The sequence below is a fragment of the Melanerpes formicivorus genome, unplaced genomic scaffold, assembly GCF_026170545.1.
Source record: "Melanerpes formicivorus ecotype bairdi unplaced genomic scaffold, bMelFor1.0.p_v2 SCAF_14, whole genome shotgun sequence".
Lineage (NCBI taxonomy): Eukaryota > Metazoa > Chordata > Aves > Piciformes > Picidae > Melanerpes > Melanerpes formicivorus.
Window position 1 is genome coordinate 2,819,865 of NW_027142366.1, and position 24,373 is coordinate 2,844,237.

Here is a 24,373-nt window from a genome sequence, read left to right on the forward strand (position 1 = left end):
CTGACACTCAGCAAAGTCTGACAGGATCTCCCATTCATGTCTCCAAGAGACTTATCTCATCAAGACGCCGTTATTGAGCGATGCTCATCTTTCATGCAGCTAAAACAGTTCCACTTAACCAAAAAGATAAGGGCTCAGGATCCATATCAGTCATATATCCAGCTCAGGATCCATATCAGTCATATATCCAGCTCAGGATCCATATCAGTCATATATCCAGCTCAGGGCCCATATCAGTCATCCATCCAGCCAGCTCAGGATCCATATCAGTCATCCATCCATCCATCTCTTCTTGCCACCCCTCCCCAATTTCCATAATCCTTGAGAGCACCACTCGTCAGTGTGCTGCAGGAACTCATCCAAAATGCTTTAAGATCCCTAAATTCATCATGAAGGATTCACTTTCCCTTCCATCAGGGCAAACAAAAGCTTGAAATTCAAGGGGAGGGCTGCAGGCTCCTGGGCTGATTGGCTGGAGGAGACCTTCTCGCCCACATGTCCTGCTCAGCAACATTCCCAAATGTTTTTGAGCGAGCTGAGAACAATTGTGTTGGAGGGGCAGAGAGGGTCTGCTAATACCCTATCAATTTCACATTCTTAGGAGAGTTCCCAGCCCACCAAACTGCTGTCCTATATCAGGCAATGAGCCTTCAGCTGGAAACTTTACCCTGGCTCTACCTATTGTCCAATGTTTTCCTTCCTGCCAGATGATTGGAATCACACCAGTTGTTAATTTTACACCTGCTGTTTGTGACTATCCCTGGGTGACCTTTCCACCAGCAGCCAGCCCGGGGGGATCTCTTGGTGGAGAGATGCACATGCATGCATGTGGGAGCAGATAGAGAGGGAACAGGAAGGGGCCTCCCGTTGAATGATGAGGGATTAAAATAGCTCTCCCTGGGGCCGGAGTGGGAGACTGGGCAGCAGGAATGATGAAGCGGATGTTTAAAGCAGGGTGAAGCACAGGAGGCAAAATAGTGTTAGCAGATCCCTTCCTCTTTCCAGCTCTCTCCTTCTGCCCAGCTGGCCGAGCAAGCAAGGGCAGCCCCGGAGCTTCCTGCGCACCAAGAACGTCTCCCTGAGGTGCTGAAGCCAAGGTCTGGGCAGGCTGCAAACGTTTTCACCTGGGAATCTGAAAGGCATATCTGTGATACAGCCCCACTCATCTCTTCCTTACCTTGGTGGGACTGACCTTAATGCCATCTCTGGAGGGCATCAATCACCCCAGGAGGGATGTGTCAGCGCAGCATGGACAGGAAAAACCATTGGCTTCACAGTCCTGAATTCTAGCTGGTCTGAGGAAGTCACAGGTGCTCAGATATCACTGTGACCAGCTTTAATACTCAGCTTAGGTTAAACAGGTCTGGCCCACGTCAGAACTGCTGCATTAAGACCACTCTGGTTATTGAAAATGATTTATGGGCCCGGAGATGGAGCAGGGGAGAGAGTGGCCAAGGGCTGTAGCCAGATCACCTCGACATTTCCCACAGCAAAGCTGATACTTGGCTGTAGGAAGTGGAGCTGGTGTAGATGTAGGAGTAGGAGATGGCAGATTTCCCCTATATTGGATAAACATCTCAACACAGTGGTGGATGTCTGCTGAGTGGTAGCAGATGTTCAGGGACAGGCAAGCCTGACCCTTGTGGAGGAGAAACCACTAATGTGTGTATCAACATGATTCTGTGTGTACAGTGCTCAATCAAAGGCCTCCACCCTTCCTGGTACAGCAGTGATCAGTGTGCCAAGCAATCTCTCTTCCAGCAATCTCAACCCACTGGAGAATGGCTCTGGCTCAAGCACTGATTCTCTGCAGGAACAGTGGGGCAAATCCTACTGTTTGCACAACTCCTCTGTCCTTAAGCTGGCCAAGCACAACCCACAGAGAAAGAGAAAAAATGAAAGCTTTCTCAGATCTGAAGCTCAGCTCCAAAACAAGCTGGAAGAGCCTGGGACAGTCATCCCCACCTCCTGCAACTTGTCACGTCAAGGTGAGGGCCCCCCTGTGCTATTCCAGATGGCAGCTTGCAGGTGAGGCTCTCACCACGTCTAAGCTAATGATCAGCTCCACTCTGCCTGGTGTTAACTTTGAGAGCTGGCCACTTCACAAACCAAAGAGCAGCATCCCAACGATCTAAACTCTGGCTGTGGTTTGAAACCCAGAAGGCACTGCTCACATTTTCTGCTGCTCAAGTGTGGAAGGCAGGAGGAGCTGTGCAGAAAGCCTGCCCACAAGTGCCAGGTGAATAATCTCCACGGGCAAGCAACATGCCTCTCAGAAGCAAGGATGCCCCTGACTAATTGTTTTGCTATGGTCTTCTTGTAATTCCTTCTTCTGAGGCTTCCAGGCCAGCAAGCCACCATTCTCTGAATACTTTTGGCCAGCAACTCACTCCAAAGCCCAGACAGCTGCACACCGTGGGTAGCACTGGAAGGGGTCTCTGTGTCACATCCTTCCAACCCCCCCTGGAAGCCAGGGGAATAGTAGTTGTTATCCCCCTCCCCCCCAAGAAAACCCCACCCCAATCCCCCAGCAAAGTGAGGCTCATCTTTGAAGATCAAGGATGGCAGATGAACTTCTCTGTGCAGCCTCATCAACATGCTAACAGCCATCTGTATCTCTGGATTCAGTTCTGTCCTTGGCCAACTCAGTCTCGAGAAGGTTTTGTTTTTCTTGGGCTGGTTTTGTTTGCAGCAGCTTGACCGAGGCAGAGAGTTCAGCAGCAGCTGAGTGCAACCCAGGCTCTCCCAAGTGTAAGCTCTCCAGTGAAACATCTGGCTACAAGGCAAGGTCAAACTGGCCTGAAATGGGAGAGGGCCACAGACTCTCTCCACAGAGAGGCAGCCAGCTGGGAAAAGATCAGGCTTTGAACAGGGTATGTTTGAACATTTGGCTGGGAAAAGGAGGGGGGGAAAAAAAGAGAGGAAAAAAAGGGGAAAGAAACAGATACTGCAGAAAAACACCAGGGATCAGGAGGCTGGTCCTTTGAGTGGTTAAAAGTCAAGACCACCCCAGTTGCCACATGAATTGCTGAGTCTTATTCAGGAATTCTAGTTGTTCCCAAACAGACAGAAGGTCTCTTCAGGTCCCTCATTTATCCACACTTCCCAGTGCATGTAGAGGAATTTCTCCATTCCCCACTATCCTCCAGGCAGAAAACCTTCTTCTTACTCTGTTCTTTCTCTTACCTGTCACAACTGCACTACAGCTGGAAGGATAAAGACAGACCTGACCTGCAGCACTCTGGGAAGTTTGATCTTCCCAGTTCCTTATGACAAGGACCACCCAGTGTCTCTGTGTCTGTGCGGCACCCAGCACCACCGGTGCCCAAGTCAAAGCCTGGTTGCAATAACAATGCAAACAACAACATTGTTCATGTGGCTTGAGGGCAGCTGAGAGCCAAACAATCCATTCAGGCAGCCTAAAGAGTGAACCCTTCCCTGCAGCCCCAGGGAATGTTAGCAGCAAAGTAACACTTAGGATTTCCTTGTTTAAAAACAAGAAGAAGGGAAAGTCCCACATGATTCCATTGAGCAACCAAGAAAGAAAGCTTACCATGGAGATGCAGGAGGAACTGCTTGGTGAACTGGGACTGATTCATGGACAACTAAACAACAAAAACATTAGTGGAAAAGGCTAAATTCACATTGTGGTGTTTCTATGGCATAAGCTGACCAGCTGTAATAACACTAATCCTTAGTACCTGATTTTCAGAGAGCAACAAGTGCCTGAGCATGGGACCAAGCACTGTTTCTGGGCTCTGATGTTTCCTCCTCTAGGGACACTCCCTAAATCTCTCAATCTTTTTGTGCTTGAGCATCCTTCTCTAAAAGGCTAAGCACAATGGCAGTCACTCATCTACCTCCCCGGGTAATGAATGATTCAGATAGCTCTCATCGACCTCTTCGAGTCCTATACACAATATCCGATGTGTCATGCAGCAGTCTGCATCAGCCAGAAGGCTGTTGTCTCTTAATGGCACTCAGCTTCGAGGATGATAGACAGGGCAAAGCCTGTGGAAGGGCCTGGCTTCTGAAACTTTTCCCCCTGGCACCCATGCCCAAGCTGGGATTGGCTTGCAGGAGGATCTGCTTTCCTGTGGAGAGAAGCAGGGGCAGGGGAGAGCTCGCACTGACGGCCCCACAGCTGTCATTGCACCAGGTCATGCTGCAAGCTGGATGTCAGGGGCAGAAGCATCTTTTGAGGCACAGCACATCAGCTGCTGCCTTCATGCACCAGAAATAAAGGACTCCAAATCCCAAGCTGGATGCCAACCAAAATACCAGAGGACCATCACGGTTCGCATGTGCTTCAGCTGATGCCTAATTTGCATCCACCGCTTGTCTATCTTAATCCCAGCTTTCCAGAGGATGCTCTCCCATCCCTGATCCCATCAACAGATGGACCACATCTGCCCAAATGAAAGCCACAGTTTCACCCTTACTCAGTTCTTACCCACTAAACCACTGGATGCAGCTGTTGCCCAGCCCCTGCCTTATGCAGCCTTTGCTCTGAAGGCAGAGACTTTCCTTCACCAGCTCGTTAGAATTTCAGTCACCCTTCAGGCTGCCTGGACACGAGCAAGCCCTGATCAGGAGTCACTGTGCTGCAATGAACACAATCAGCACTTTGAGCACATAGCACTGGCTAATGTTTGCCTGCCTTGGAGCTCAGATCCTGTGCAAACCCCACACAGACTGGCCAGTTATTCCTAACAGTCTATTAGGGGCATATCTGGAGTGGGAATTTACTCTGATGTGTTTGAGAGTGCAAATGCAGGCCACTGCTCACTTGATCACAGCCCTCACCTTCAAAACCTTCTTTGCAGTACTATTTAAAGCCAAGCATGTGAATTTTGCAACTCTCTGCACCCCTCATCCTATGGGTAGGATCCAAGGAAAACAGATGTTTCCACTGACCCTCTGCAAATAGTGTTGGAGGGGTAGAATGGAACCTGGTCCCATGCTCTCCCCAGAAGGTCTGAGGGACATCCCAAGACATATTCTATCCCCTAATCAACAAACACAACCACAGAGAATCATATCCTTATTCCTGAATCAGTGTCTGCCCAAACTGAGCCAGTGTATTTGCAAGCCCCCAGACTCAGATTTCCTAGGAGAAACTGAATAGGTTAAGGAGAGGTAAACCCAGTTTAGAGCACTAAGTATGCTCATGTTGGAACCCACTGTAGAAACTGGGCTCAAGAAGCAACATAGGAGATTGTTGCTCCATCCTCATCTCTTTCTCTTTGGTCTTTCCTTTCACAGTGGGGAGAGTCCTAGAAAATCCTGTCTTGTGCCTTTCAGTTGTGACAAAACCCAGCTGCCCACCCCAAACCGGCCTGTGAGTGCACCAAGAGCAGGGGTTTATCATAACCCAAAGGCTCCAAGAGTTTCCCTCTATTTATTTACCTCCTTCAGCTGTATTCAGGTCATTCCCATTATCTTCTGGGCTTCTTTTCTTGTTGAAGTTACACCAAAGCAGACAGCAAAGTTTGGCAAGGTGTCCTCTCTCAGCTGCCAGGAGAGGGTGAACCATGCTGACAGAATGCGTCTGGGATTTGGGCATTTTTCTTCCTCTTCCTTTAAGCAGAAGTGTTTTGATTAAATTAGTAAACCTGTTCATTTTCTCTGGCACACCTTAGCTTTGTTTTTGTTACTCCTAGACTGTTTGAAACACCCTTTCCTTGGTTACATTCATGGTGCCTTTCTTAGAAGCCAAACATGCTGCTTCCCTGCACCCAAGCATTAGAGATGCTCCTGTACAGTCAGGTCTGGCATGGCTTGGGACCATCATTGAACTCATTCCTCCTCACTTCTCTGCAAGGGGAGCATCACTGAACCCATCCCTCCTCACTTCTCTGCAAGGGGAGCATCACTGAACCCATCCCTCCTCACTTCTCTGCAAGGGGACCATCACTGAACCCATCCCTCCTCACTTCTCTGCAAGAGAAGCATCACTGAACCCATCCCTCCTCACTTCTCTGCAAGAGAAGCATCACTGAACCCATCCCTCCTCACTTCTCTGCAAGGGGAGCACCACTGAACCCATCCCTCCTCACCTCTCTGCAAGGAGCTGCCCTCTGCTCCTGGGAGCTGATGTCACAGGATCACACAGGATCACACAGGCTCACAGGATGTTAGGGGTTGGAAGGGGTCTCTGGAGATCATCGAGTCCAACCCCCCTGCCAGAGCAGGACCACAGAATCCAGCACAGGTCACACAGGAACACACCCAGATGGGTCTGGAAAGTCTCCAGAGAAGGAGACTCTACAGCCTCTCTAGGCAGCCTGCTCCAGGGCTCTGTGACCCTCACAGTGAAGAAATTCCTGCTCATGTTGAGGTGGAACCTCCTGTGCTGGAGTTTATATCCACTGCCCCTTGTCCTCCTGGGTTTGCATCCCATCTGGGAAAGGTCCCTGCCCCACTCTCATTTAGGAAGCACCATCCCTGAGCTGAGAACGAGGAGTCCTGTGAGTACCCCTCCATCCCCTCCCCATCCCACCAGTTTAAAGGTGCTGACTGAAAGCCTCAGCCCTGGCTGGGCAGCTGGCCAAGCACGCCGAATGTCCAAGCTCAGCTGCATTTCCAGAGGCCGGGATCACACTCCTGGATCGTCAGCCCTTAGGTTGCACCGAGCAACAATCCTGAACTGGGGAAAACACTCCTTAAAGCTTGTTCCTTCTCTAGTTATTCACAGCAGGGATAAGTGAGGCCTCATCTATAATCACCTAAACCCATCACATGATTTCATGCTCTCGCAGTACAACAGCTGAGCACGCTGCAGGATACGCAGCAACCTCCATTGGTGATGCACCATTACACACTTCCCCATTGCAAGCCCTGCTGAAATGCTGCCATCAAATTATTTCAACTGATCAAAGCAGGAGGGGAAAGAGAGGGGGGAGGGGAGGGGGGAAAGAGAGACAGAGAATATTAAAGCCCCAGATAACAAATTAATAAGAATAAAAGCATGTAGGTGAGAATTAAGAAGGCATTAACATTCTGATGGCATCTGCTGCCTAAATTAAACTACAGGGAGAGGGGAGGGGAGGGGAGGGAGGGGGGAAAGAGAGGGGGGGGAAAAAAAGAGTTCAGCTGATGCTCAGGATCAGGACAAATAGTTCTCAAATGGAAATTACAGTTTTGAAAATTATGCACCAAAAAAGGCTTCAATTTAGGACATTTCTGCTGTATGAAATTCTTTCTCCAGGTGGGGATCTCAGGCTTGGCTGGAGGGCTTGCAACATCCTGGAGCTGCTCGGTTCCCACGTGCCAGGGCAGCACCAAACTGGCCCACAGGGCAGCTGGGCCAGTGTCTTGTCACCTCTCCAGTCCCTCTGATGCCCTGTTCCATTCTGGAAGTGGACCAGATGGCTCTGGTGTACCACAGTATCACAGTACATTAGAGGTTGGAAGGGACCTCCAGCGATCATCCAGTCCAACCCCCCTGCCAGAGCAGGATCACCTCGGGTAGCCTGCACAGAAATGCATCCAGGAGGGTTTTGCAAGTCTCCAGAGAAGGAGACTCCACAACCTCTCTGGACAGCCTGCTCCAGTGCTCCATCAGCCTGACTGTAAAGAAGTTTCTTCTCACGTGGAGGTGAAATCTTCCATGTTCAAGCTCGTACCTGCTGCTCCTTGTCTGATTACTGTGCACCACCCAAAAGAGCTGGGCCCCCTCCACCTGACACCCACCCCTCAGGTGTGTACATGTGTGTAAAAGTGTGGTTCATTCATGCTGCCATCAACAGGGGAAAGGGGGGGAAATTAGGCCTGGATGTTGAAAGGAGCTCAGTGTTAAATGGGGTGGATAACTGCAGCTGTAATTTCCATGGGCAGTTACTGTGACAACTACTAGTGAACGTTGGAAGTAGCCGGTTGAGCATGTAATGACCAGAGCTATATGCACCATCATGTCTCTTTGGCACACCAAATTAGGTGTGCACACACATTTTGCATACCCCAAAGGGCTCCTACCTCAGCAGAGAGGCTCAGTTTCACCACTCTAAGCCCTGATCTCAGCAGCTTTGCCGAGCGCAGGCAGTTTATGCAAGGCAAAGAGCTGGCACAAACTCCACGGCCCAGGTCGGGATGGATCCTCAGACAGCTAATTAATTTTTACTGCTCCTTTGTGAACTGTAAATTACCCTTCATTTCCTAGATTTCTGTCCCATTTCTTGCTCTTCTTTATTTTTCTTGCCTGCCTTTCTCTAGTGAGGCAGTAAAAGAGGGAAAAGTGCCAGTAATGGGCTCTCGTGGTGATAAGAGCAGCAAAGGCTCCCTCGCACTTTGAACAATGCTCTGCTTATGACCAGAATATAAAGGCAATTGGGTGTCAAGAAAGTGTCCAGAGATAATGACTTTTTCTGGAGGTGGGAGGATACAAAGGATATTCTTGAAAAAGCAAGGGGGGAGCAGGGGGGGACTGTCAGGTTTTGCAGGATAAACACAAGCGAGGCTCTCTCGCGCCGAGGGTTACAAACAAGATAAATAATCTCCCCTTAAAGACCAAGTTCATCAGTATTGCCTGCACCAGGCCAGGGGGAAACTGCTTACGATGCTGAACTGCTAACAGCCTCCTCTCCTTGCTCAGGCAGGAAAGAAGAGCCTCTCTTACAGAAAGAGTGACCTTCAGACCACACACACACACACCCCCTCGAGTCTTCGGAGAGCAGCCCCTGAGCAAATGGTGCTGGAGGAAGGAGGGGTGATGGGTGGCTTTTTTCCAGTCCTGCCCTGACCCTCTACAAACACCAAAGCTGCTGATGCTGCTGAATGCAGGCAGCACCACTGTGCCAAGGAGAGACCTCCTGCTGTATACAGACCTGCCAAGACATGGTTCCTGTGGGTGTTCTTTGCTAATGCCACTGTTAGTGGAGTCACTGTCCCTGGAGGTGCTCAAAAAGGGATTGGATGTGGCACTTGGAGCCATGGTTTAGTTAGTCATGAAGTGTTGGGTGACAGGTTGGACTTGATGATCTTTGAGGTCTTTTCCAACCTTATTGAGTCTATGACTCTATGATTCTATCCAAACCTGTTACCTTGAGCCACGTGTGGACCAGAGGCAGAAGCAGCTGTAAGGAAGAGATCATGACACACCTGAGATGAACTTTGCACAGGCTCTGCTGGAATTCAGGACAGCTTCAGCATGGTGAGAATCACTTCACCCTTGTGCCAGGACCCCAAGGGTTGCATTAAATCTGTGAATCACTACAAGGTTGCATCTAACCAAATGCTCTCTTAATTGTGACTTTCCGGTATCTGAAGGGGGCTCCAAGAAAGCTGGGGAGGGACTTTTGAGGGTGTCAGGGAGTGACAGGACTGGAGGAGAATGGAAAAAAACTAGGAATGGGTAGCTTCAAATTGGATGTTAGGAAGAAGTTCTTCCCCCTGAGGGTGGTGAGAGCCTGGCACAGGTTGCCCAGGGAGGTGGTGGAAGCCTCACTCACCCCTGGAGGTTTTTGCAGCCAGGCTGGATGTGGCTCTGAGCAACCTGCTGTAGTGTGTGAGGTGTCCCTGCCCATGGCAGGGGGTTGGAACTGGATGATCCTTGAGGTCCCTTCCAACTCTAAGAGTTCTATGATTCTCTAGCCACAAGAACACACAGAAGATGTCCAGGTCCACGCTGTTGGGATGCTGCAGGCATGAGAACACCGCGCTGCTGGGCTGCGCTGCTGGGGCCTTCGGCGTGTTAGGGACTTCCATTGCAAAACTCCACATTCCTCAGCTCTGACAGAGCCTCTTTTATCTCAGCTGCAGATTCCTGAGTCAAAACCCACTGCCAGATGACTGTGCACAGCAGAGTTAATGGCCACACAACCTGAGCTTCTCTCGCCTCAAGTCATTTACCCTGGGTATCAATGACGTTATCGCGTTCAGCCCGTATTTACTACAGCGACGAACTGATTCAGAGCAAGCTGGAGCGCAGGATTAATCATTACTCCTGGGAATGTTGGAAATGGAGAGCAGAACGGACTTCCAAATTAGGTATCTGAAAGTCCTGCATCTCCCAGGAGAGCCTCATTACATCTCCCTACTCCTTCTAATGGAATCTATAGTATGTGAGCACGGCTTTGCCTCCCACAAAGCCCTCCCTGCATAATTAGCCCCAGCTCAGATTGCTGCTCTCTGGAATGGCTGGAGAACCACTCTTCTTCAGGCTACTGAGATGTAAAGAGGAAATGCTCGTTGCAAAGTGCAAGTCAACCACAGCCAGTAGGTCTGGGCCATGGTGGAGGGATACAGAAATGGCTTCTTCTTCTTCTTTCTTTTTTTTTTCTCCTCTGGCCTCAGAAATAGAACTCACTAAAAATAGCAGTTCCTCAGGAACAAGACTGCCTGAAAATAGCTGTTTCTCAGGAGCAGGGCTGGCTGCTTCTGAAAGAAGTAGCTATTAATGTATAATTGTCCCTGAGGCTGGTTTCTGAGAAAATGCTGTACATACAGAGGGCTGTAAAGAGATTTGCTCACAGGCAGCAGACTCAGGCAGCCCTCTCCTCTCGAGGTCCTGTCAACTCCCAGCAGCTCACACAAGTGCATGTGGTTCGCTCAGCTGAGGCACAGCCAGATCCAGCTCCTCTCCACTGGTTGAAGCAGTGCTCTGGGATGCTCTTATGGTCATAGAATCATAGAATGGTCCAGGCCAGAAGGGACCTCCAAAGCTCGTCCAGTCTGACCTCCCCGCAGTCAGCAGGGACATCCCCAACTAGATCACTGAGTCTTACCTGGAATATCTGCAGGGATGGATCCTCAACCACCTCCCTGGGCAACCTGTTCCAGTGTTCCACCACCCTCATAGAGAAGAACCTCTTCCTGATGTCCAGTGTAAATCTGCCCTTCTCTAGTTTGAAGCCATTGCCCCTGGTTCTGTCACTGCAGGCTTTTGCAAACAGTCTCTCTCCATCCTTCCTTCAGCTACTGGCAGACTGCTATCAGCTCCTCCCAAAGCCTCCTCTCCTCCAGGCTGAACGCCCCCAGCATCCCTAGCCCGTCCTTGTAGCAGAGGTGCTCCAACCCCCTGATCATTTTTGTGGCCCTCCTCTGGACACCCCCCTGATCATTTTCATGGCCCTCCTCTAGACCACTAAATGACAAAGCCTACACTGGTTCTTCTCCTAGGACTGGGGCAATCTTAAAAGCTAGAGCCAGCTTGGGAGCTCCAGTGGCTCCCTTTCCACAGAAGGCCCAAGAACTCTGTTGAATTGCAGGTTGTTCAATCTACTTCCAATTTCCTGCTCTACTCAGCACTTGAGAGTTTTCTCACACAGATGCTGCAGGGCAATAAATCTTCTGAAGAATGGCCCTACATTTCTCCCACTATGGTGTTGTCTTATAATGAGGAGAGACAAATTGCTTGTGAGACTGCTTGATTGGTTCGTTATTCCCTAAAATGTCTCACTCATCCCTCTCTTATCACCATGGGTTCAACAGCTCATTTCTTGTGGCTTCTTTCTCTTTCCTGGCACAGCCAGCTGATATCTGCACAGAGCCATTCTCCTCCTCTTCTTCTCCCCTTAAGGAAAACTCCAGCTGGGCAAAAGAAGCAGAGATTATGAAAGGCCCAGAAAAGGCAAATCTTGCAAAGCAGCAGCTTTAAGGATATGTTGGTGCAGATGAAGTACAGGGGATGCTGACTAATTGTTGCCACCACTTTCAGTCCCCCCAACACCAGCGCCAGAAGCCACAGCACCCTCTGCTGAGAGCATCCTTGGATCCCAAAGGCTGGGTAAGACCAGGCTGTGTCATCACTGGGTGGAAATCTATAGCCTGCTGCTTCCAGGCTCTGCTTTTTAAGTGCTGCTTCAAGTTTTATCTCTCCTCTGTTCACTGGTGATCTGATGCTTCAGTGGTCTGATAACAGGAGGAGCAGCTCACTGAAGGAAGTGCAAAGCTGAGGTCCCAGCCACTGAGTAGCCCAAGGCAGATGTTTTAGCTCAGGAAATAATCTTTTCCCTCTCTCTCTCTCCCTCTCTTTCTTTTTTTTTTCCCCTGATTGAATTCCAGCAAAATAAAAGGGTTGTCTGCTTGCCATGACAGCAGGCTGCAGTTTTCATTACAGAAGCTACCTTTAGATCCATGGGGAGGCCTCCACCGTGGCGTGCAACACAGACAGGCATTTCCCAGACTTCGATTTAACCTCATTTGCTGAGGAGAGAGCATCCAGAGGAAGTGCAGCCAGGCTGCTTCCACATCCCCACAGCTGTGGGAAACTTGTTAAGCATGAAATAGATGGTGCCAGAAAACTAGTGCCTGACTTGGTGTCCATCCCCCTGCCACAGAGCCCTGCCAGTTAGCCATGCTGTTAACTCAGCTTTCCCTTCCCTATTGCCAAGTGGTGTTGTTATATAATCTAAACTGCAGACACAAAGATCTATAAAACACAGAGGAAAGATCTATAAAATACAGATAGAAGGCCTCTACTCCTTGCCTTGTTATTGTGCTAAGGTTTCCAAAAATGCCTTGGGACTCCCAGATCAAATAGCCCATGAAAGACAAAGTGCTTGGCAAAATTGCTGCTGGATGGTGCTGGTGGATGAGAAGCTCAACCTGAGCCAGCAGTGAGCACTTGCAGCCCAGAAAGCCAACCACATCCTGGGCTGCATCGAGCAGAGCCAGCAGGGCAAGGGAGGTGATTCTCCCCCTCTGCTCCACTCTGCTGAGACCCCACCTGGAGCACTGCATCTAGTTCTGGAGCCCCTAGGACAGGAGGGATCTAGAAGTGCTGGAAGGTGTCCAGAGAAGAGCCACGAGGATGAGCAGAGGGCTGGAGCTGCTCTGCTGTGAGGACAGACTGAGGGAGTTGGGGCTGTGCAGTCTGGAGAAGAGAAGGCTCCAAGGAGACCTAATTGTGGCCTTCCTGAATCTGAAGGGGGCTACATGAAAGCTGGGGAGGGACTTTTGAGGGTGTCAGGGAGTGATAGGACTGGGGGGAATGGAACAAAACTAGAAATGAGTAGCTTCAGATTGGATGTTAGGAAGAAGTTGTTCCCCATGAGGGTGGTGAGACACTGGCACAGGTTGCCCAGGGAGGTGGTGGAAGCCTCATCCTTGGAGGTTTTTAAGACCAGGCTGGATGTGGCTCTGGGCAACCTGCTGTAGTGTGAGGTGTCCCTGCCCATGGCAGGGGGGCTGGAACTGGCTGATCCTTGAGGTCCCTTCCAACCCTGACAGTTCTATGATTCTATTACAGCAGCAGGGAGAGGATTTTTCCTCTCTCTTTAGCTCAGCTCAGTTTGATTAAAGCAGCAGTTTGTAGCAGCCATCATACAGTGCTCATTAAAAGAAAAAACCCAACCCCAACCCCTCCACATTTGTCTAGCATTTATTATCCAAGGATCTCCTTGTGTTTTACAAAATGTAATTAATTAAACTTTACAGCTCCCCCCGGAGAAGGATGAGGAAAATGGAGAGTTGCCTTAATCCATCAGTGAACTGCAGCAGGCTGGGTTAGAGGAAAGCAGCTGTTCAGCAGCACACAGCAGCAGCAGCAGCACCAGGACTAGAGGAGAAGGTCTCCAGGCAAAGTCACCCAGGGAATGTGCCATGCACCTCGTGCTTGCCCCAACTGTGCACTTCCACATGCCAGCTCTTGCAGATTAGAGGGCGATTTTTTCACCCCCACCTATCAGCCACAGGCTTATAGCTGAGATACCTGGCGGTGCAACGTGCCACCTCCTTAATCCCCAGCACTGCTAGGGACCAGGGGCAGTCACAGCCCTGCCCAGAGCGGAGGGAAGCAGAAGATAGCAAGCCCGACAGCTACAAACTGCATCTCCCAGCGCTGGAATGCTGTGCAAGCTGGTGCTTAAAGTGCAGGGAGGGTAAAGTCCTCTTAATCCCCTCGCTCACTTCCCTCTCCCCTCCCCATCAGTAAATCCACACCTGTTAAAGGTCACCCTGAAATGAAATACACTTGAATACATCCTGCTACAGCTTGGCTCCCCCCAGCCCAGCCCACAGCAGTCCCTCCCAGTCCAGGCTGCAGAGCAGGAGCGCGCCAGGGGCTGCCCATGTGCCCTGCACGGCTGAAACCCCACCCCACTCTTAGCTGATCTTTAGAGAGGAATCTCTTCCTCACCCTGGCAGTGAGCTCCTTTCTTGCCAAGTGTATAGGATAACATGGCCTCTGGGCAAGCCTGGTCAGACAGGTCTGTTCTGGCGCTTGCAAACAGCTGGAATTTGATCTGGTGCAAGCTGGGAAGGAGGGGTGCCAAGCAATGCTATTCCTGAGTGAAGTATGACAACAAAAACACAGAGGTATGTGGCAGGGGAGAGTGATGCTAAGGAACACGTTTGCATCCCCACTACACCAGAGAGGAGCACTGGGGGAAAGGAGAGCAGATGGAGGAGGAGCAGGGACCTCACCAGCTCACACACCAACTAACCAAGCACAGCCATGAACCCTGCCACGGTGACTGCAGCTGCTGACTGAAGAGAGGCAGGGGCTGGCTCTCTGGGTGTGAGGCTGCCCAGCTGGAGGGCCTGGACTCTGTATGTAGTGAGAGACAATTTGCTGGTGAGGGCTGAGCTGTGGCTCTGCCATCACAGCCCTACAAACCTCCTGGTTCCTTTGTGTCTTCCAAGAAGACCAAGCTCAGCCCCTGGGAAAAACCAAAACAGAAGAACAAGGTATAAATGAAAATGTTGTGCTTCCTGGCTCCTAAGCACTTAGTTCCCTCTGATGTCTTTTCACTATCACCTGCTATCAGGAAGAAAGAGACATCCATGGAGATGAGCCCCTGCAGAAGCACACAGTGGGGAGTTGCAGTGGGTTGTACTGGTGACTGGCTGTGAGCTGAGATCTGCAGGAAGAAACATCAGTGGCCATCTCCACTGGGCAGTGGAAGTGACAATGTGTGTTCACAGCCCAGAGAGCCAACTGACTGCTGGGCTGAGTGACAAAAAGCATGGCCATGGTCGAGGGAGGGGATTCTGCCCCTCTACTCCACTGTAGTGACACCCTACCTGGAGTAAGTACTGTGTCCAGCTCTGGGGCTAAAAGCCTAAGGACACAGATCTGCTCAAGCAGGTCCAGAGCAAGACTCAAAGATGCCTGAGGCTGGAGCACCTCCCCTGTGAGGACAGGCTGAGAGAGCTGAGGTTGCCTGGAGTGGAGAAGGCTCCAGGGAAACTTTATTGTGGCCTTTAAGTGCTTAAAGGGGCTATAAGAAAGATGAAGAGGGACTGTTTATCAGTAGTGATAGGGAGAGGGATAAAGGTTTCAGACTGAAAGAAGGTAGATTTAGACTAGGTATTAGGAAGAAATTCTTTACTATGAGAGTGGTGAGGCACTGGAGCTGGTTGCCCAGAGAGGCTGTGGATGCCCCATCCCTGGATATGTTCAAGGTCAGGTTGTGTGGGGCTTTCAGCAACCTGGTCTCTTGGAAGATGTTCCTGCCTATGGCTGAGGGATGGATCTTTAAGGTCCTTTCCAATCCAAACCATTCTATGGTTCTATGATAACATCCCAAACCCAAGAGTGGTTTTGGTCTGCATCAGACCCATGTCAGCAACTGAGCTTGTTCCAAGACAGGAGGATAGCAGAGGGAGAATAGCCATGGCCTGCTTCAGCTGGGAAGGTCAGATGGACAATTTCCACACCAGGCTGTGAAAGTGATGAACGCTTCCATCCGATGTAAATGTGGGAAGGGAGGAACTGTACCAGGACTGTGCTGGAGGAGCTGGCAGTGGCTTCAAAGATGGTTACAAGGTGATTTTTTTTTAAAGCCTCTGTCACACTATTTAATTAGTCTCCAAATCCTCCCCCTGATAATCTGAGGCCCGTTTGTACAGCCCTCCTGCTGGGCCACTCACACTTCCCCAGGCAGACACTCTGGTGGGATGGCATTCATCACACCAACCTTCCCCACGCTCACGAAGGCAGATCTGCTGGCACAGATGGCAGATGTGCTCAGCCCTGCCCTCCTGGACTGACACCACTGTGTCTTTCCCAGTGGGTGCATTTTAGCATAAAGAAGCTGGGTGGTTTTTTTTGCTGGTCTCTGGGTTGGTTTTCATGGCTGTCTGTGGCAGGCAGGCAGCCTCAGATCCAGCTGTCACTGTAGCACATTTACCTCGCTGAAAATCCCTGCCTTGGTTTTGCAAGTGTTTTAATTAACCTGCATTATTTTTTCCCCAACACTTTACTACTGATAGCATGTAATTATCTCCCCACTGGTGTATATTTAGCTAACCAGCAGGCTGATCAAAGACCTCCAAAAGGAGGTACTTTTGCAACTAACGTTGGAGACAAGCAAAGGCCAAGATAGGACCAGAGGAGGAGGAGGAGGAAGGAATTCCCCCTCCCCAGTTCTAAGCACACAGCTCAAATTTCTCCACTTGAAGAGATAATCATAACATTAACTTACACATTTCACCAGAGGAGCACAAAGATGCAGCAATCCTCAAGTGCTGTGAAGGAGAAAAGAGCTACGTGGATGCTAAACCATTAATCACTGGTAAGCGATCTCCCCTGGGAAGTGTTTTTGAGGTTGACTAAGGAAAATGGCTCTGCAACAACACAGAGCAAGCAGCCCTGCTTGCAGCCATAGGTTAGCTCTCTCCACTGCTTTTTTTCTGGCTCAGTCCCTACATATTAGACCCAGCAGCCTGATCTGGTTGAGGATGTCCCTGCTTGCTGCAGTGGCGCTGAACTAGGTGACCTCAAGAGGTCCCTTCCAACCCGGAGCATTCTCTGCGTGTCTGTGATTATTATCTCTGCAAGGCAACTCACCATTTTCCTGAGGAAGTCTGGCCATGGAAGAGCTTCCAAACTCCACACCCCTTTCTCATCCTCTTCAGCTGGAGAGTCTGGTTTCCACCGCAGACACAATTTTGGACAACCTACGCTGAGCAGCTGCCCTGCTCTGCCCTGCCCTGCCCTGCCCTGCTCTCACCACACCAAACTGTTCACACAATTTAAAGAGACTGGAAGAAGCTCCATGGGGCAATAACTTCTCTCCAAATTACTGGCTGATAAAACATGCAGCTCACTCCATGCACTTCTCTCTGGAAGGGCTGGTAGCCCACAGTTTTTCTTTCTCCTTGTTGGCTGCAGCTGCTTTACTTGTGATCACAGCATCACAGGATGTCAGGGGTTGGAAAGGAGCTCTGGAGATCATTGAGTCCAATCCCCCTGCGAGAGCAGGACCATAGCATCCAGCACAGCTCACACAGGAATGCATCCAGATAGGTCTGGAAAGTCTCCAGAGAAGGAGACTCCACAACCCCTTTGGGCAGCCTGCTTCAGTGCTCTGTGACCTTCACAGTGAAGAAGTTCCTCCTCACGTTGAGGTGGAACCTCCTGTGCTGGAGTTTATATCCACTGCCCCTTGTCCTATCCCAGGGTGCAGCTGACCAGAGCCTGTCCCCTCCCTCTTGACCCTCAGATATTTATAAACATTGATTAAATCCCCTCTCAGTCTTCCCTTCTCCAGACTAACCACCCCCAGGGCTCTCAGCCTCTCCACACAGGGCAGTGCTCCACTCCCTTCATCATCCTCATAGCCCTCTGTTGGACTCTCTCTCGTAGATCCCTGTCCCTCATGAACTGGGGAGCCCAAAACTGGATGCAGTACTCCAGGTTGATGAGGAGACATCTGTCTGAAGATGTAGTTGAGGAGCCATGAAGCATCCTATGCCAAACCGTTTCTGCCACTCATGTAGGTTTGATGCTTTATTAAAAGCACTGAGAGCTTTGTCATCACTTTCAGGGGGTGCAGGACCAGTTAGGTAAATCCTCAGCTCTCTTGAAGGCCACTCTGTGCTCCTTCACACATCTATGGACAACGTGTCTGCCTGTGCCTGTAGTGTCATTGGCCACCAGGCCCTCCGTTTTCAAAGGGCAGCACACAGAACAGAAAACCTGATCCCAGCTTCTAAGATCTTAATAGTCTGAGGGAGGTCATGTTCTGCTTTTGCCTTCTTTCCAGCAACTTCTGATCCCAACTTCTAGGATCTTAATAGTCTGAGGGGGGTCATGCTCTGCTTTTTCCTTCCTTACAGCAACTTCTGATCCCAACTTCTAGGATCTTAATAGTCTGAGGGGGGTCATGCTCTGCTTTTTCCTTCCTTACAGCAACTTCTGATCCCAACTTCTAGGATCTTAATAGTCTGAGGGAGTTCATGTTCTGCTTTTTCCTTCTTTCCAGCAACTTCTGATCCCAGATTCTAAGATCTTAATAGTCTGAGGGGGGTCATGCTCTGCTTTTTCCTTCTTTCCAGCAACTTCTGATCCCAGATTCTAAGATCTTAATAGTCTGAGGGGGGCTGTGTTCTGCTTTTTCCTTCTTTTCAGCAACTTCAGTGAAGAGTGCTGCTTAACTTTCCAGGCCACAAATGCTTCTTTGGATTGAAATCTGCAGTATTTTGTGTTACAGTTGAAACCCCCTCCCCCCAAAAAAAGAAAGAGGAAACCTCCTTGGTACCTGCAGATGTTGTCTGCAAAATACTCTGGGTTTCTGAATTATGTACTGCCTGTTATTTCCATGCCATTACTGATGAGCTTCATTTTCTAGAGGAGTCTTTAGCTGGATGAAAACCTCAGGGCAGTGTTCCATTAGGCTTTTTCTTTTTGTAGGTTGGGTTAAACCTTCTTCAAACTGGCAGGTTTGACTGTGTCCCTTTAGGGTAGCTGAAGGAGACATTAAGTCTCTTTCCACCCACAAAGCAAGATTGCTCAAGTACCTGAAGGCTCTGAGAGGACAGTTTTTGGCTACAGTATTAAAAGGGAAGGTTATGTGTGGCTGGACAGTTCAGCTCAGGTAGAGGAGGAGGAGGCAAAGAAACAGCATGTTGAAACAGGCAGGGAACGGAAACTTCAAAGAGCCTGAACAATCACTGATAGAAAAACCTGGCCAGAATACAAGGAACAGAGGGATTTGGGGTCACTTTGCTGCCTGGAGCAGGTCTGGAGCTATAGGCATGGGAACTGACTCTCAGCTGTGTGATTTCTCCTGCGTGCAGGAAAGAAGGGCGGTGAGCATTCCTGGGAGCAAACAGAAATACCTTTCTTCATCACTCCTCCTCCCAACTGGACCCAACAACAAGACCCTGAGTTTTGGCCAGCACTGCAGGTCAAAAGGAGGAAATGTGTGCTGCAAAACCTCCTGCACATCTGCACCAGAGAACAGTTCCTGCTTGGTTCAGGATTAAGATGACACAAAGTAGATTCCTCTTACTCTACCAGGGCAGGCAGTCCGGGCAGAGGTTTGAGTCACTGTTGTCCTGAATCACATTGGAGATGTCTCTGTCTTATGGATTTCCATTCCTACACAAACCACCCAAATTCCCCCAGACCTTCTTCTGTGCAGTTTGAGCAACTCTCTTGTGCTCTTCTGCTCTTCAGGGAACTCCTTAAAACGAGGCACCCACCACTGTTGTTGTTGTGGGGCTTTTTTTTCCCCTGTAGGTGAATTAATCTGCCTTGCATGACTAATTCTGTTTAAAACAATAGGGCTGCCTTGCAGGAATGAGAGAAATAATTTTGAAGCATGCTTTTATGCAAGAACTGTACCAAAAACAAGGGCCCCATTGCAGTTCATCAGGGGACACTTCAGCAGTAAAATGACAGTTACCGGCAGAGGCCCATAATAAAATGAAGGATAATTTAATAAGGGGGTTTTTAACCCATTTAATGGGGCCTAAATTTGGAACCCTTTCTCCAAGTGATCAGGCACACTAGACCTTCCTAAGCCTACCTTCTGTTAAGAAGTAAAACAGGCAGTAATCTGTTCCTTCTGCTCTGATTGTTAAGTTCTGGCAAGGGAGAGGCTATTCAATGTAAATGGAATCATAGAATTGTCAGGGTTGGAAAGGGGCCTCAAGGATCAGCCAGTTCCAACCCCCTGCCATGGGCAGGGACACCTCACACTATAGCAGGTTGCCCAGAGCCACATCCAGCCTGGCTGCAAAAACCTCCAGGGATGAGGCTTCCACCACCTCCCTGGGCAACCTGTGCCAGGCTCTCACCACCCTCATGGGGAACAACTTCTTCCTCACATCCAATCTGAAGCTACCCATTTCTAGTTTTGCTCCATCCCCTCCAGTTCTGTCACTTCCTGACACCATCAGAAGTCCCTCCCCAGCTTTCTTGTAGCCCTTTTCAGATACTGGAAGGCCACAATTAGGTCTCCTTGGAGCCTTCTCTTGTCCAGACTGAACAGGCACAACTCCCTCAGTCTGTCCTCACAGCAGAGCAGCTCCAGCCCTCTGCTCATCCTCGTGGCCCTTCTCTGGAGATGTTCCAGCACCTCCAGATCTTTCCTGTACTAGGGGCTCCAGAACTGGACACAGTACTCCAGGTGGGGTCTCAGCAGGGTGGAGTAGAGGGGGAGGATCACCTCCTTCGACCTGCTGGCTGCAGGATGTGCACCCAGGATGTGGTTGGCTTTCTGGGCTGCAGGTGCACACTGCTGGCTCATGTTGAGCTTCTCATCCACCAGCACCCTCAGGTCCCTTTCCTCAGCACTGCCTAATTAAATGGTGAAGCTGGACATGTAGACCATGACTAAGACTCATTACAGGCTACCACATCTTTTGAGAGGAGAGGTCCCATGCCTCAACTCAGTACCAGCTAGCACAAACCCTACAGGTTACAAGGCAAGGATTCTGCAGCAGCAGGAGGAAGGCATGTGCAATAAGACTCTGTGAATTAAGAGAAATAAAAGGTGTGGAGATTTTATGCAGGAGCTCCGTGGGGCCCCTTCAGCATCCCCTTAATTTTGTCGTCATCATCATCTCCGATCCATTCTGACAGTCCTCCGCGGGACGGAGATTTAATAGCCGGGAAAGCTGAGGTCGTGGCTGAAGAGCAGCGGTGGCGGACGGCGGCTCCCTGTTTACTGCTGTATCACTTTGCTTTTCAGCTTCAGCACAACAAACAACAAAACCTGACACCGCTCTCCGGAGCCGAGCGATACGAGCGGAGCCTCTAGAGGTCGGGCTCACGGAGCGCAGCGCCGCAGCAGCGTTCCGCTGAGCGCTGCTGACACCTGCTGGAGTCCTCTCCTGGAAGCCATCCTCCTCCCAGCGCCCCCGAGCTCTGCAGGTGTCTCATCTGCCCAGGATGGGCCTTCTGGGGGCCTCTGTATGTGTGCTAAATCCTCCGACAAAATACACTTGGGAACGTGGCATAAAGCAGGGAGGAGAGGCTGAGGGAGCTGGGGTTGTGTAGCCTGGAGAAGAGGAGGCTCAGGAAGACCTTACTGCTGTCTACAACTACCTGAAGGGAAGTTGTAGCCAGGTGGGGGTTGGTCTCTTCTCACAGGCACCCAGCAGCAGAACAAGAGGACACAGTCTCAAGCTGCTCAGGGGGAATTTAGGCTTGATCTTAGAAAGAAGTTCTTCCCAGAAAGACAGATTGGCCATTGGGATGTGCTGCCCAGGGAGGTGGTGGAGTCACCATCCCTGGAGGTGTTTAAGAAGAGACTGCACAAGGCACTTGGTGCCATGGTCTAGCTGATTAGATAGGGTTGGACTTGATGATCTTGGAGGTCTCTGCCATCCTGGCTGATTCTCTGATTCTGTGACTTTCTTACTGCACAAAAGCAAAAGTTCATGGACTCATAGAACTGAACCATGAAGGTTGTAAAAGACCTCTAAGATCATCAAGCCCAATTGTCAGCCCAGTACCACCATGGCCAAACACGTTGTCCTTATCTGCATGTTACCTCTCCCACCACTCTTGTTATGCAGGTTTGCTTCCACCATGTCTGGCCTCTCCTTTTTGCCTATGACATCCTTCCAGAGCAGCTGTAGTGAAACACATCATATTCCCACAGGGAAAGAGTCCTGAGTGGGAACTGAAATGGGACCCCACACTACATTACACAATACACCTGGAGTTGTTAAGAAAACAACCCTGAATGTGTAGATATGGCACTTTGGGACATGGTTTGGTGGGCATGGTGGTGGTGTTGGGTCGGCTGTTGGACTTGATGTTTGTAGAGGTCTTTTCCAACCTTAATGACTCTGTGACTATTCATCTGATAGCTAACCCCTGAGAGAAAGAGTCTAACATTTCTTCCCTCATCTCAAAGCCACCTAAGAGGACTGCAGGAGAGGGCAGATGACCCCTGGAAGAGGTTTGAGAAGCTCTCCCTTCTCACATGACAAGGAAGGAGGACCATGTCAGTTCAGTATCTACTGTGTATGAATGCACATCTACAGCGCTGAAGAGTCGCAACTTCGGAGCACACCAGAGAAGGTTGATTTGTAGGGCAGCAGCAGCCCCTAAAAGACTCCTGATGAAGTCCTGTGACGATGCTGATGAGATTTTTCTCTGCCGCTTGCACAGCTGCAGCTGTTTTGACCTCCTCGTCCCTGGCATCCTACACCCAGCGATGTACGGTGGGGACCGGTGCGTGACCCGCCCAAGATGGCGGCAGCCCCGCGCCACATCCAGGGCCCGGCCTGACCTTCCTCCCATGAGCCTCTTCGGCCCGCTCCTTCCCGCCTTCCCCCGCGGCGGCGCAGAGCAGCAGCGGCAAGATGGCGCAGACGCCCGGTGAGTGCTGCGGGCTCCCAAGGTGACCGCGGCTCCCCCTCTCCCTTATCCTCCCCTCTAACCTGGCTGTGCCTCTCTCCGCGCCGCAGTTCTCCTCAAGGACACCAAGCTGCTGGACGTGAAGCTGGGCCAGCTGCCCACATGGCTGGCCATGAGGGACTTCACACCCGGCGGCATCGTCGGGGCCCTGCGAAGAGGTGAGGGGGGCCGAGGGGAGCCCGCGGCCGCGCTGCCTGCCCCGCGGGAAGAGCCCTGCGACCGCCGCCTGGGCCGGCGGAGGCCCGGAGGGTGTCAATTCCTGCTCCTCACGGAGTCTGGCAGAGCGGTGCTCACGCACTTGGCTGCCGGAGGGGGTGTGGGCTGTGGCCGGGGGGGGGATTCACTTCTACAGGCGCTACTTCAAGGCGATTTTTGCTTTCCCAGGGCCCTGTCTCCTGTAGCGTTCTGTTCTCCCTTCTCTACATCTGTTTCTCACACGGGTTTTATTCGCCAGCAGTTCGTTTTCAGTCTCCATGTATACAGAGGACAAACCTGACCCCTGTATAAAGAGGACAAACCTGACCCCTGGACCTAGTTGCTGAGAATCTTGAGGCTTCCCAACATGACAAATCACTGAACGTGGCAGTTGCTATCTAAAGATGGTAGGAAAGGACACCAGGGCTTTTATGGATCACTGCTGGAAGTTTTGACTCATGTCCTTACTATCAAATGCAAGTGGCTACAGAATGTATATACACTAGCATGAAACCATTTGATCATTCCAGAGCAGCTTGAGCTCAGTGAAAGGCAGAGGTTGCCCAGGGAGGTGGGGGAAGCCTCATCCCTGGAGGTTAAGGCCAGGCTGGATGTGGCTGTGGGCAGTCTGATTTAGTGTGAGGGGTCCCTGCCCATGGCAGGGGGGTTGGAGCTGGGTGATCCCTGAGGTGCCTTCCAGCCCTAACAATCTATGAGTCTATAAAGCCACATTGTTGAGTGAACAATAAATGGCTTCCCCCTCCCTCTTTTTTTCTTTTAAGGTTTAGTAGAACTAACTTGAGTTCATCCTGCTTAAAACACACAGGCTGCCCTCTCTCAGGCTTGCTTGAGACCCTCATTAGAAACAATTCTGTGGAAGCAGGCTGCTGCTTTTAGACACAGAAAAGCACAGCAACTCACCTGGCTGCTCTGCCAACTTTCCCCCTGCCCAGGCTATGACAGGTACTACAACAAATACATCAACGTCAAGAAGGGAGGGCTCGCTGGCGTCTCCATGGTGCTTGCTGGTTATGTGGTGATCAGCTATATCTGGAGCTACAGTCACATCAGTGAGTAAAAGCAGTGTGGCTGAGTGGGGATAGTGCAGCTTGGAAGGTGCCTGGGGCAAAACCAATCTGCTGCTGGTTTCAGAAGCAACATTAAAGACTCTGCTTGGATCCCAGACTGTGGGCAAGCAGATTGCTGTTGGCCCTAAAAACTTCAGTGCTTCCACTGAGTTACTAGCTGGCTACCAGTATTTTCCTGGTGATAAAGAAAGGTTAGATGCATTCTCATCTGACCAAAGTTTTGAGTGGGGGGTTGTTTTTCCCTGGGATTTGTTGTGACTTCAGTAAAATGAACTTGCTTTTCTTGAAATGCCACAGAGCACGACCGCCACAGGAAGTACCACTGAGGCAGGAGTTTGGCAGAGTGAAGCTACAGCTCCTGAATGCTCAGCTACTGGAAACAGCTGTCCTGACAGAAGAGCTAATTCAGACTAAGAATCTGTACTGTTAAGACCAATAATAAAGTTGACACAATGTGCATTTACTGGGCCTGACAGTCTCATAACTGACTCAAGTCGTCCTGTGCAAGGGAGTTTGTCTTCTCAACCCCACCTAGGGCAAGCTCAGA

The 24,373-nt window shown here is 50.4% G+C and overlaps 1 protein-coding gene across 1 annotated transcript; it reads left to right on the plus strand.

Annotated features, from left to right (window-relative positions):
- The first annotated feature begins 22,421 nt into the window (after window positions 1–22,421).
- On the plus strand, window positions 22,422–24,289 carry ATP5MF (ATP synthase membrane subunit f). The gene is made up of 4 exons (XM_068146607.1): window positions 22,422–22,504; window positions 22,594–22,701; window positions 23,692–23,808; window positions 24,124–24,289. The coding sequence occupies exons 1-4, from the start codon at window positions 22,489–22,491 to the stop codon at window positions 24,150–24,152; spliced, it is 270 nt and encodes an 89-aa protein (XP_068002708.1). The 5' UTR covers window positions 22,422–22,488; the 3' UTR covers window positions 24,153–24,289.
- The last annotated feature ends 84 nt before the right edge of the window (window positions 24,290–24,373 follow it).

Coding starts and splice junctions, on each gene's coding strand:
- ATP5MF (XM_068146607.1), top strand. Junction 22,702..23,691: donor CGTCGGGGCCCTGCGAAGAG/GTGAGGGGGGCC, acceptor CCCCCTGCCCAG/GCTATGACAGGTACTACAAC. Junction 23,809..24,123: donor CTGGAGCTACAGTCACATCA/GTGAGTAAAAGC, acceptor GAAATGCCACAG/AGCACGACCGCCACAGGAAG.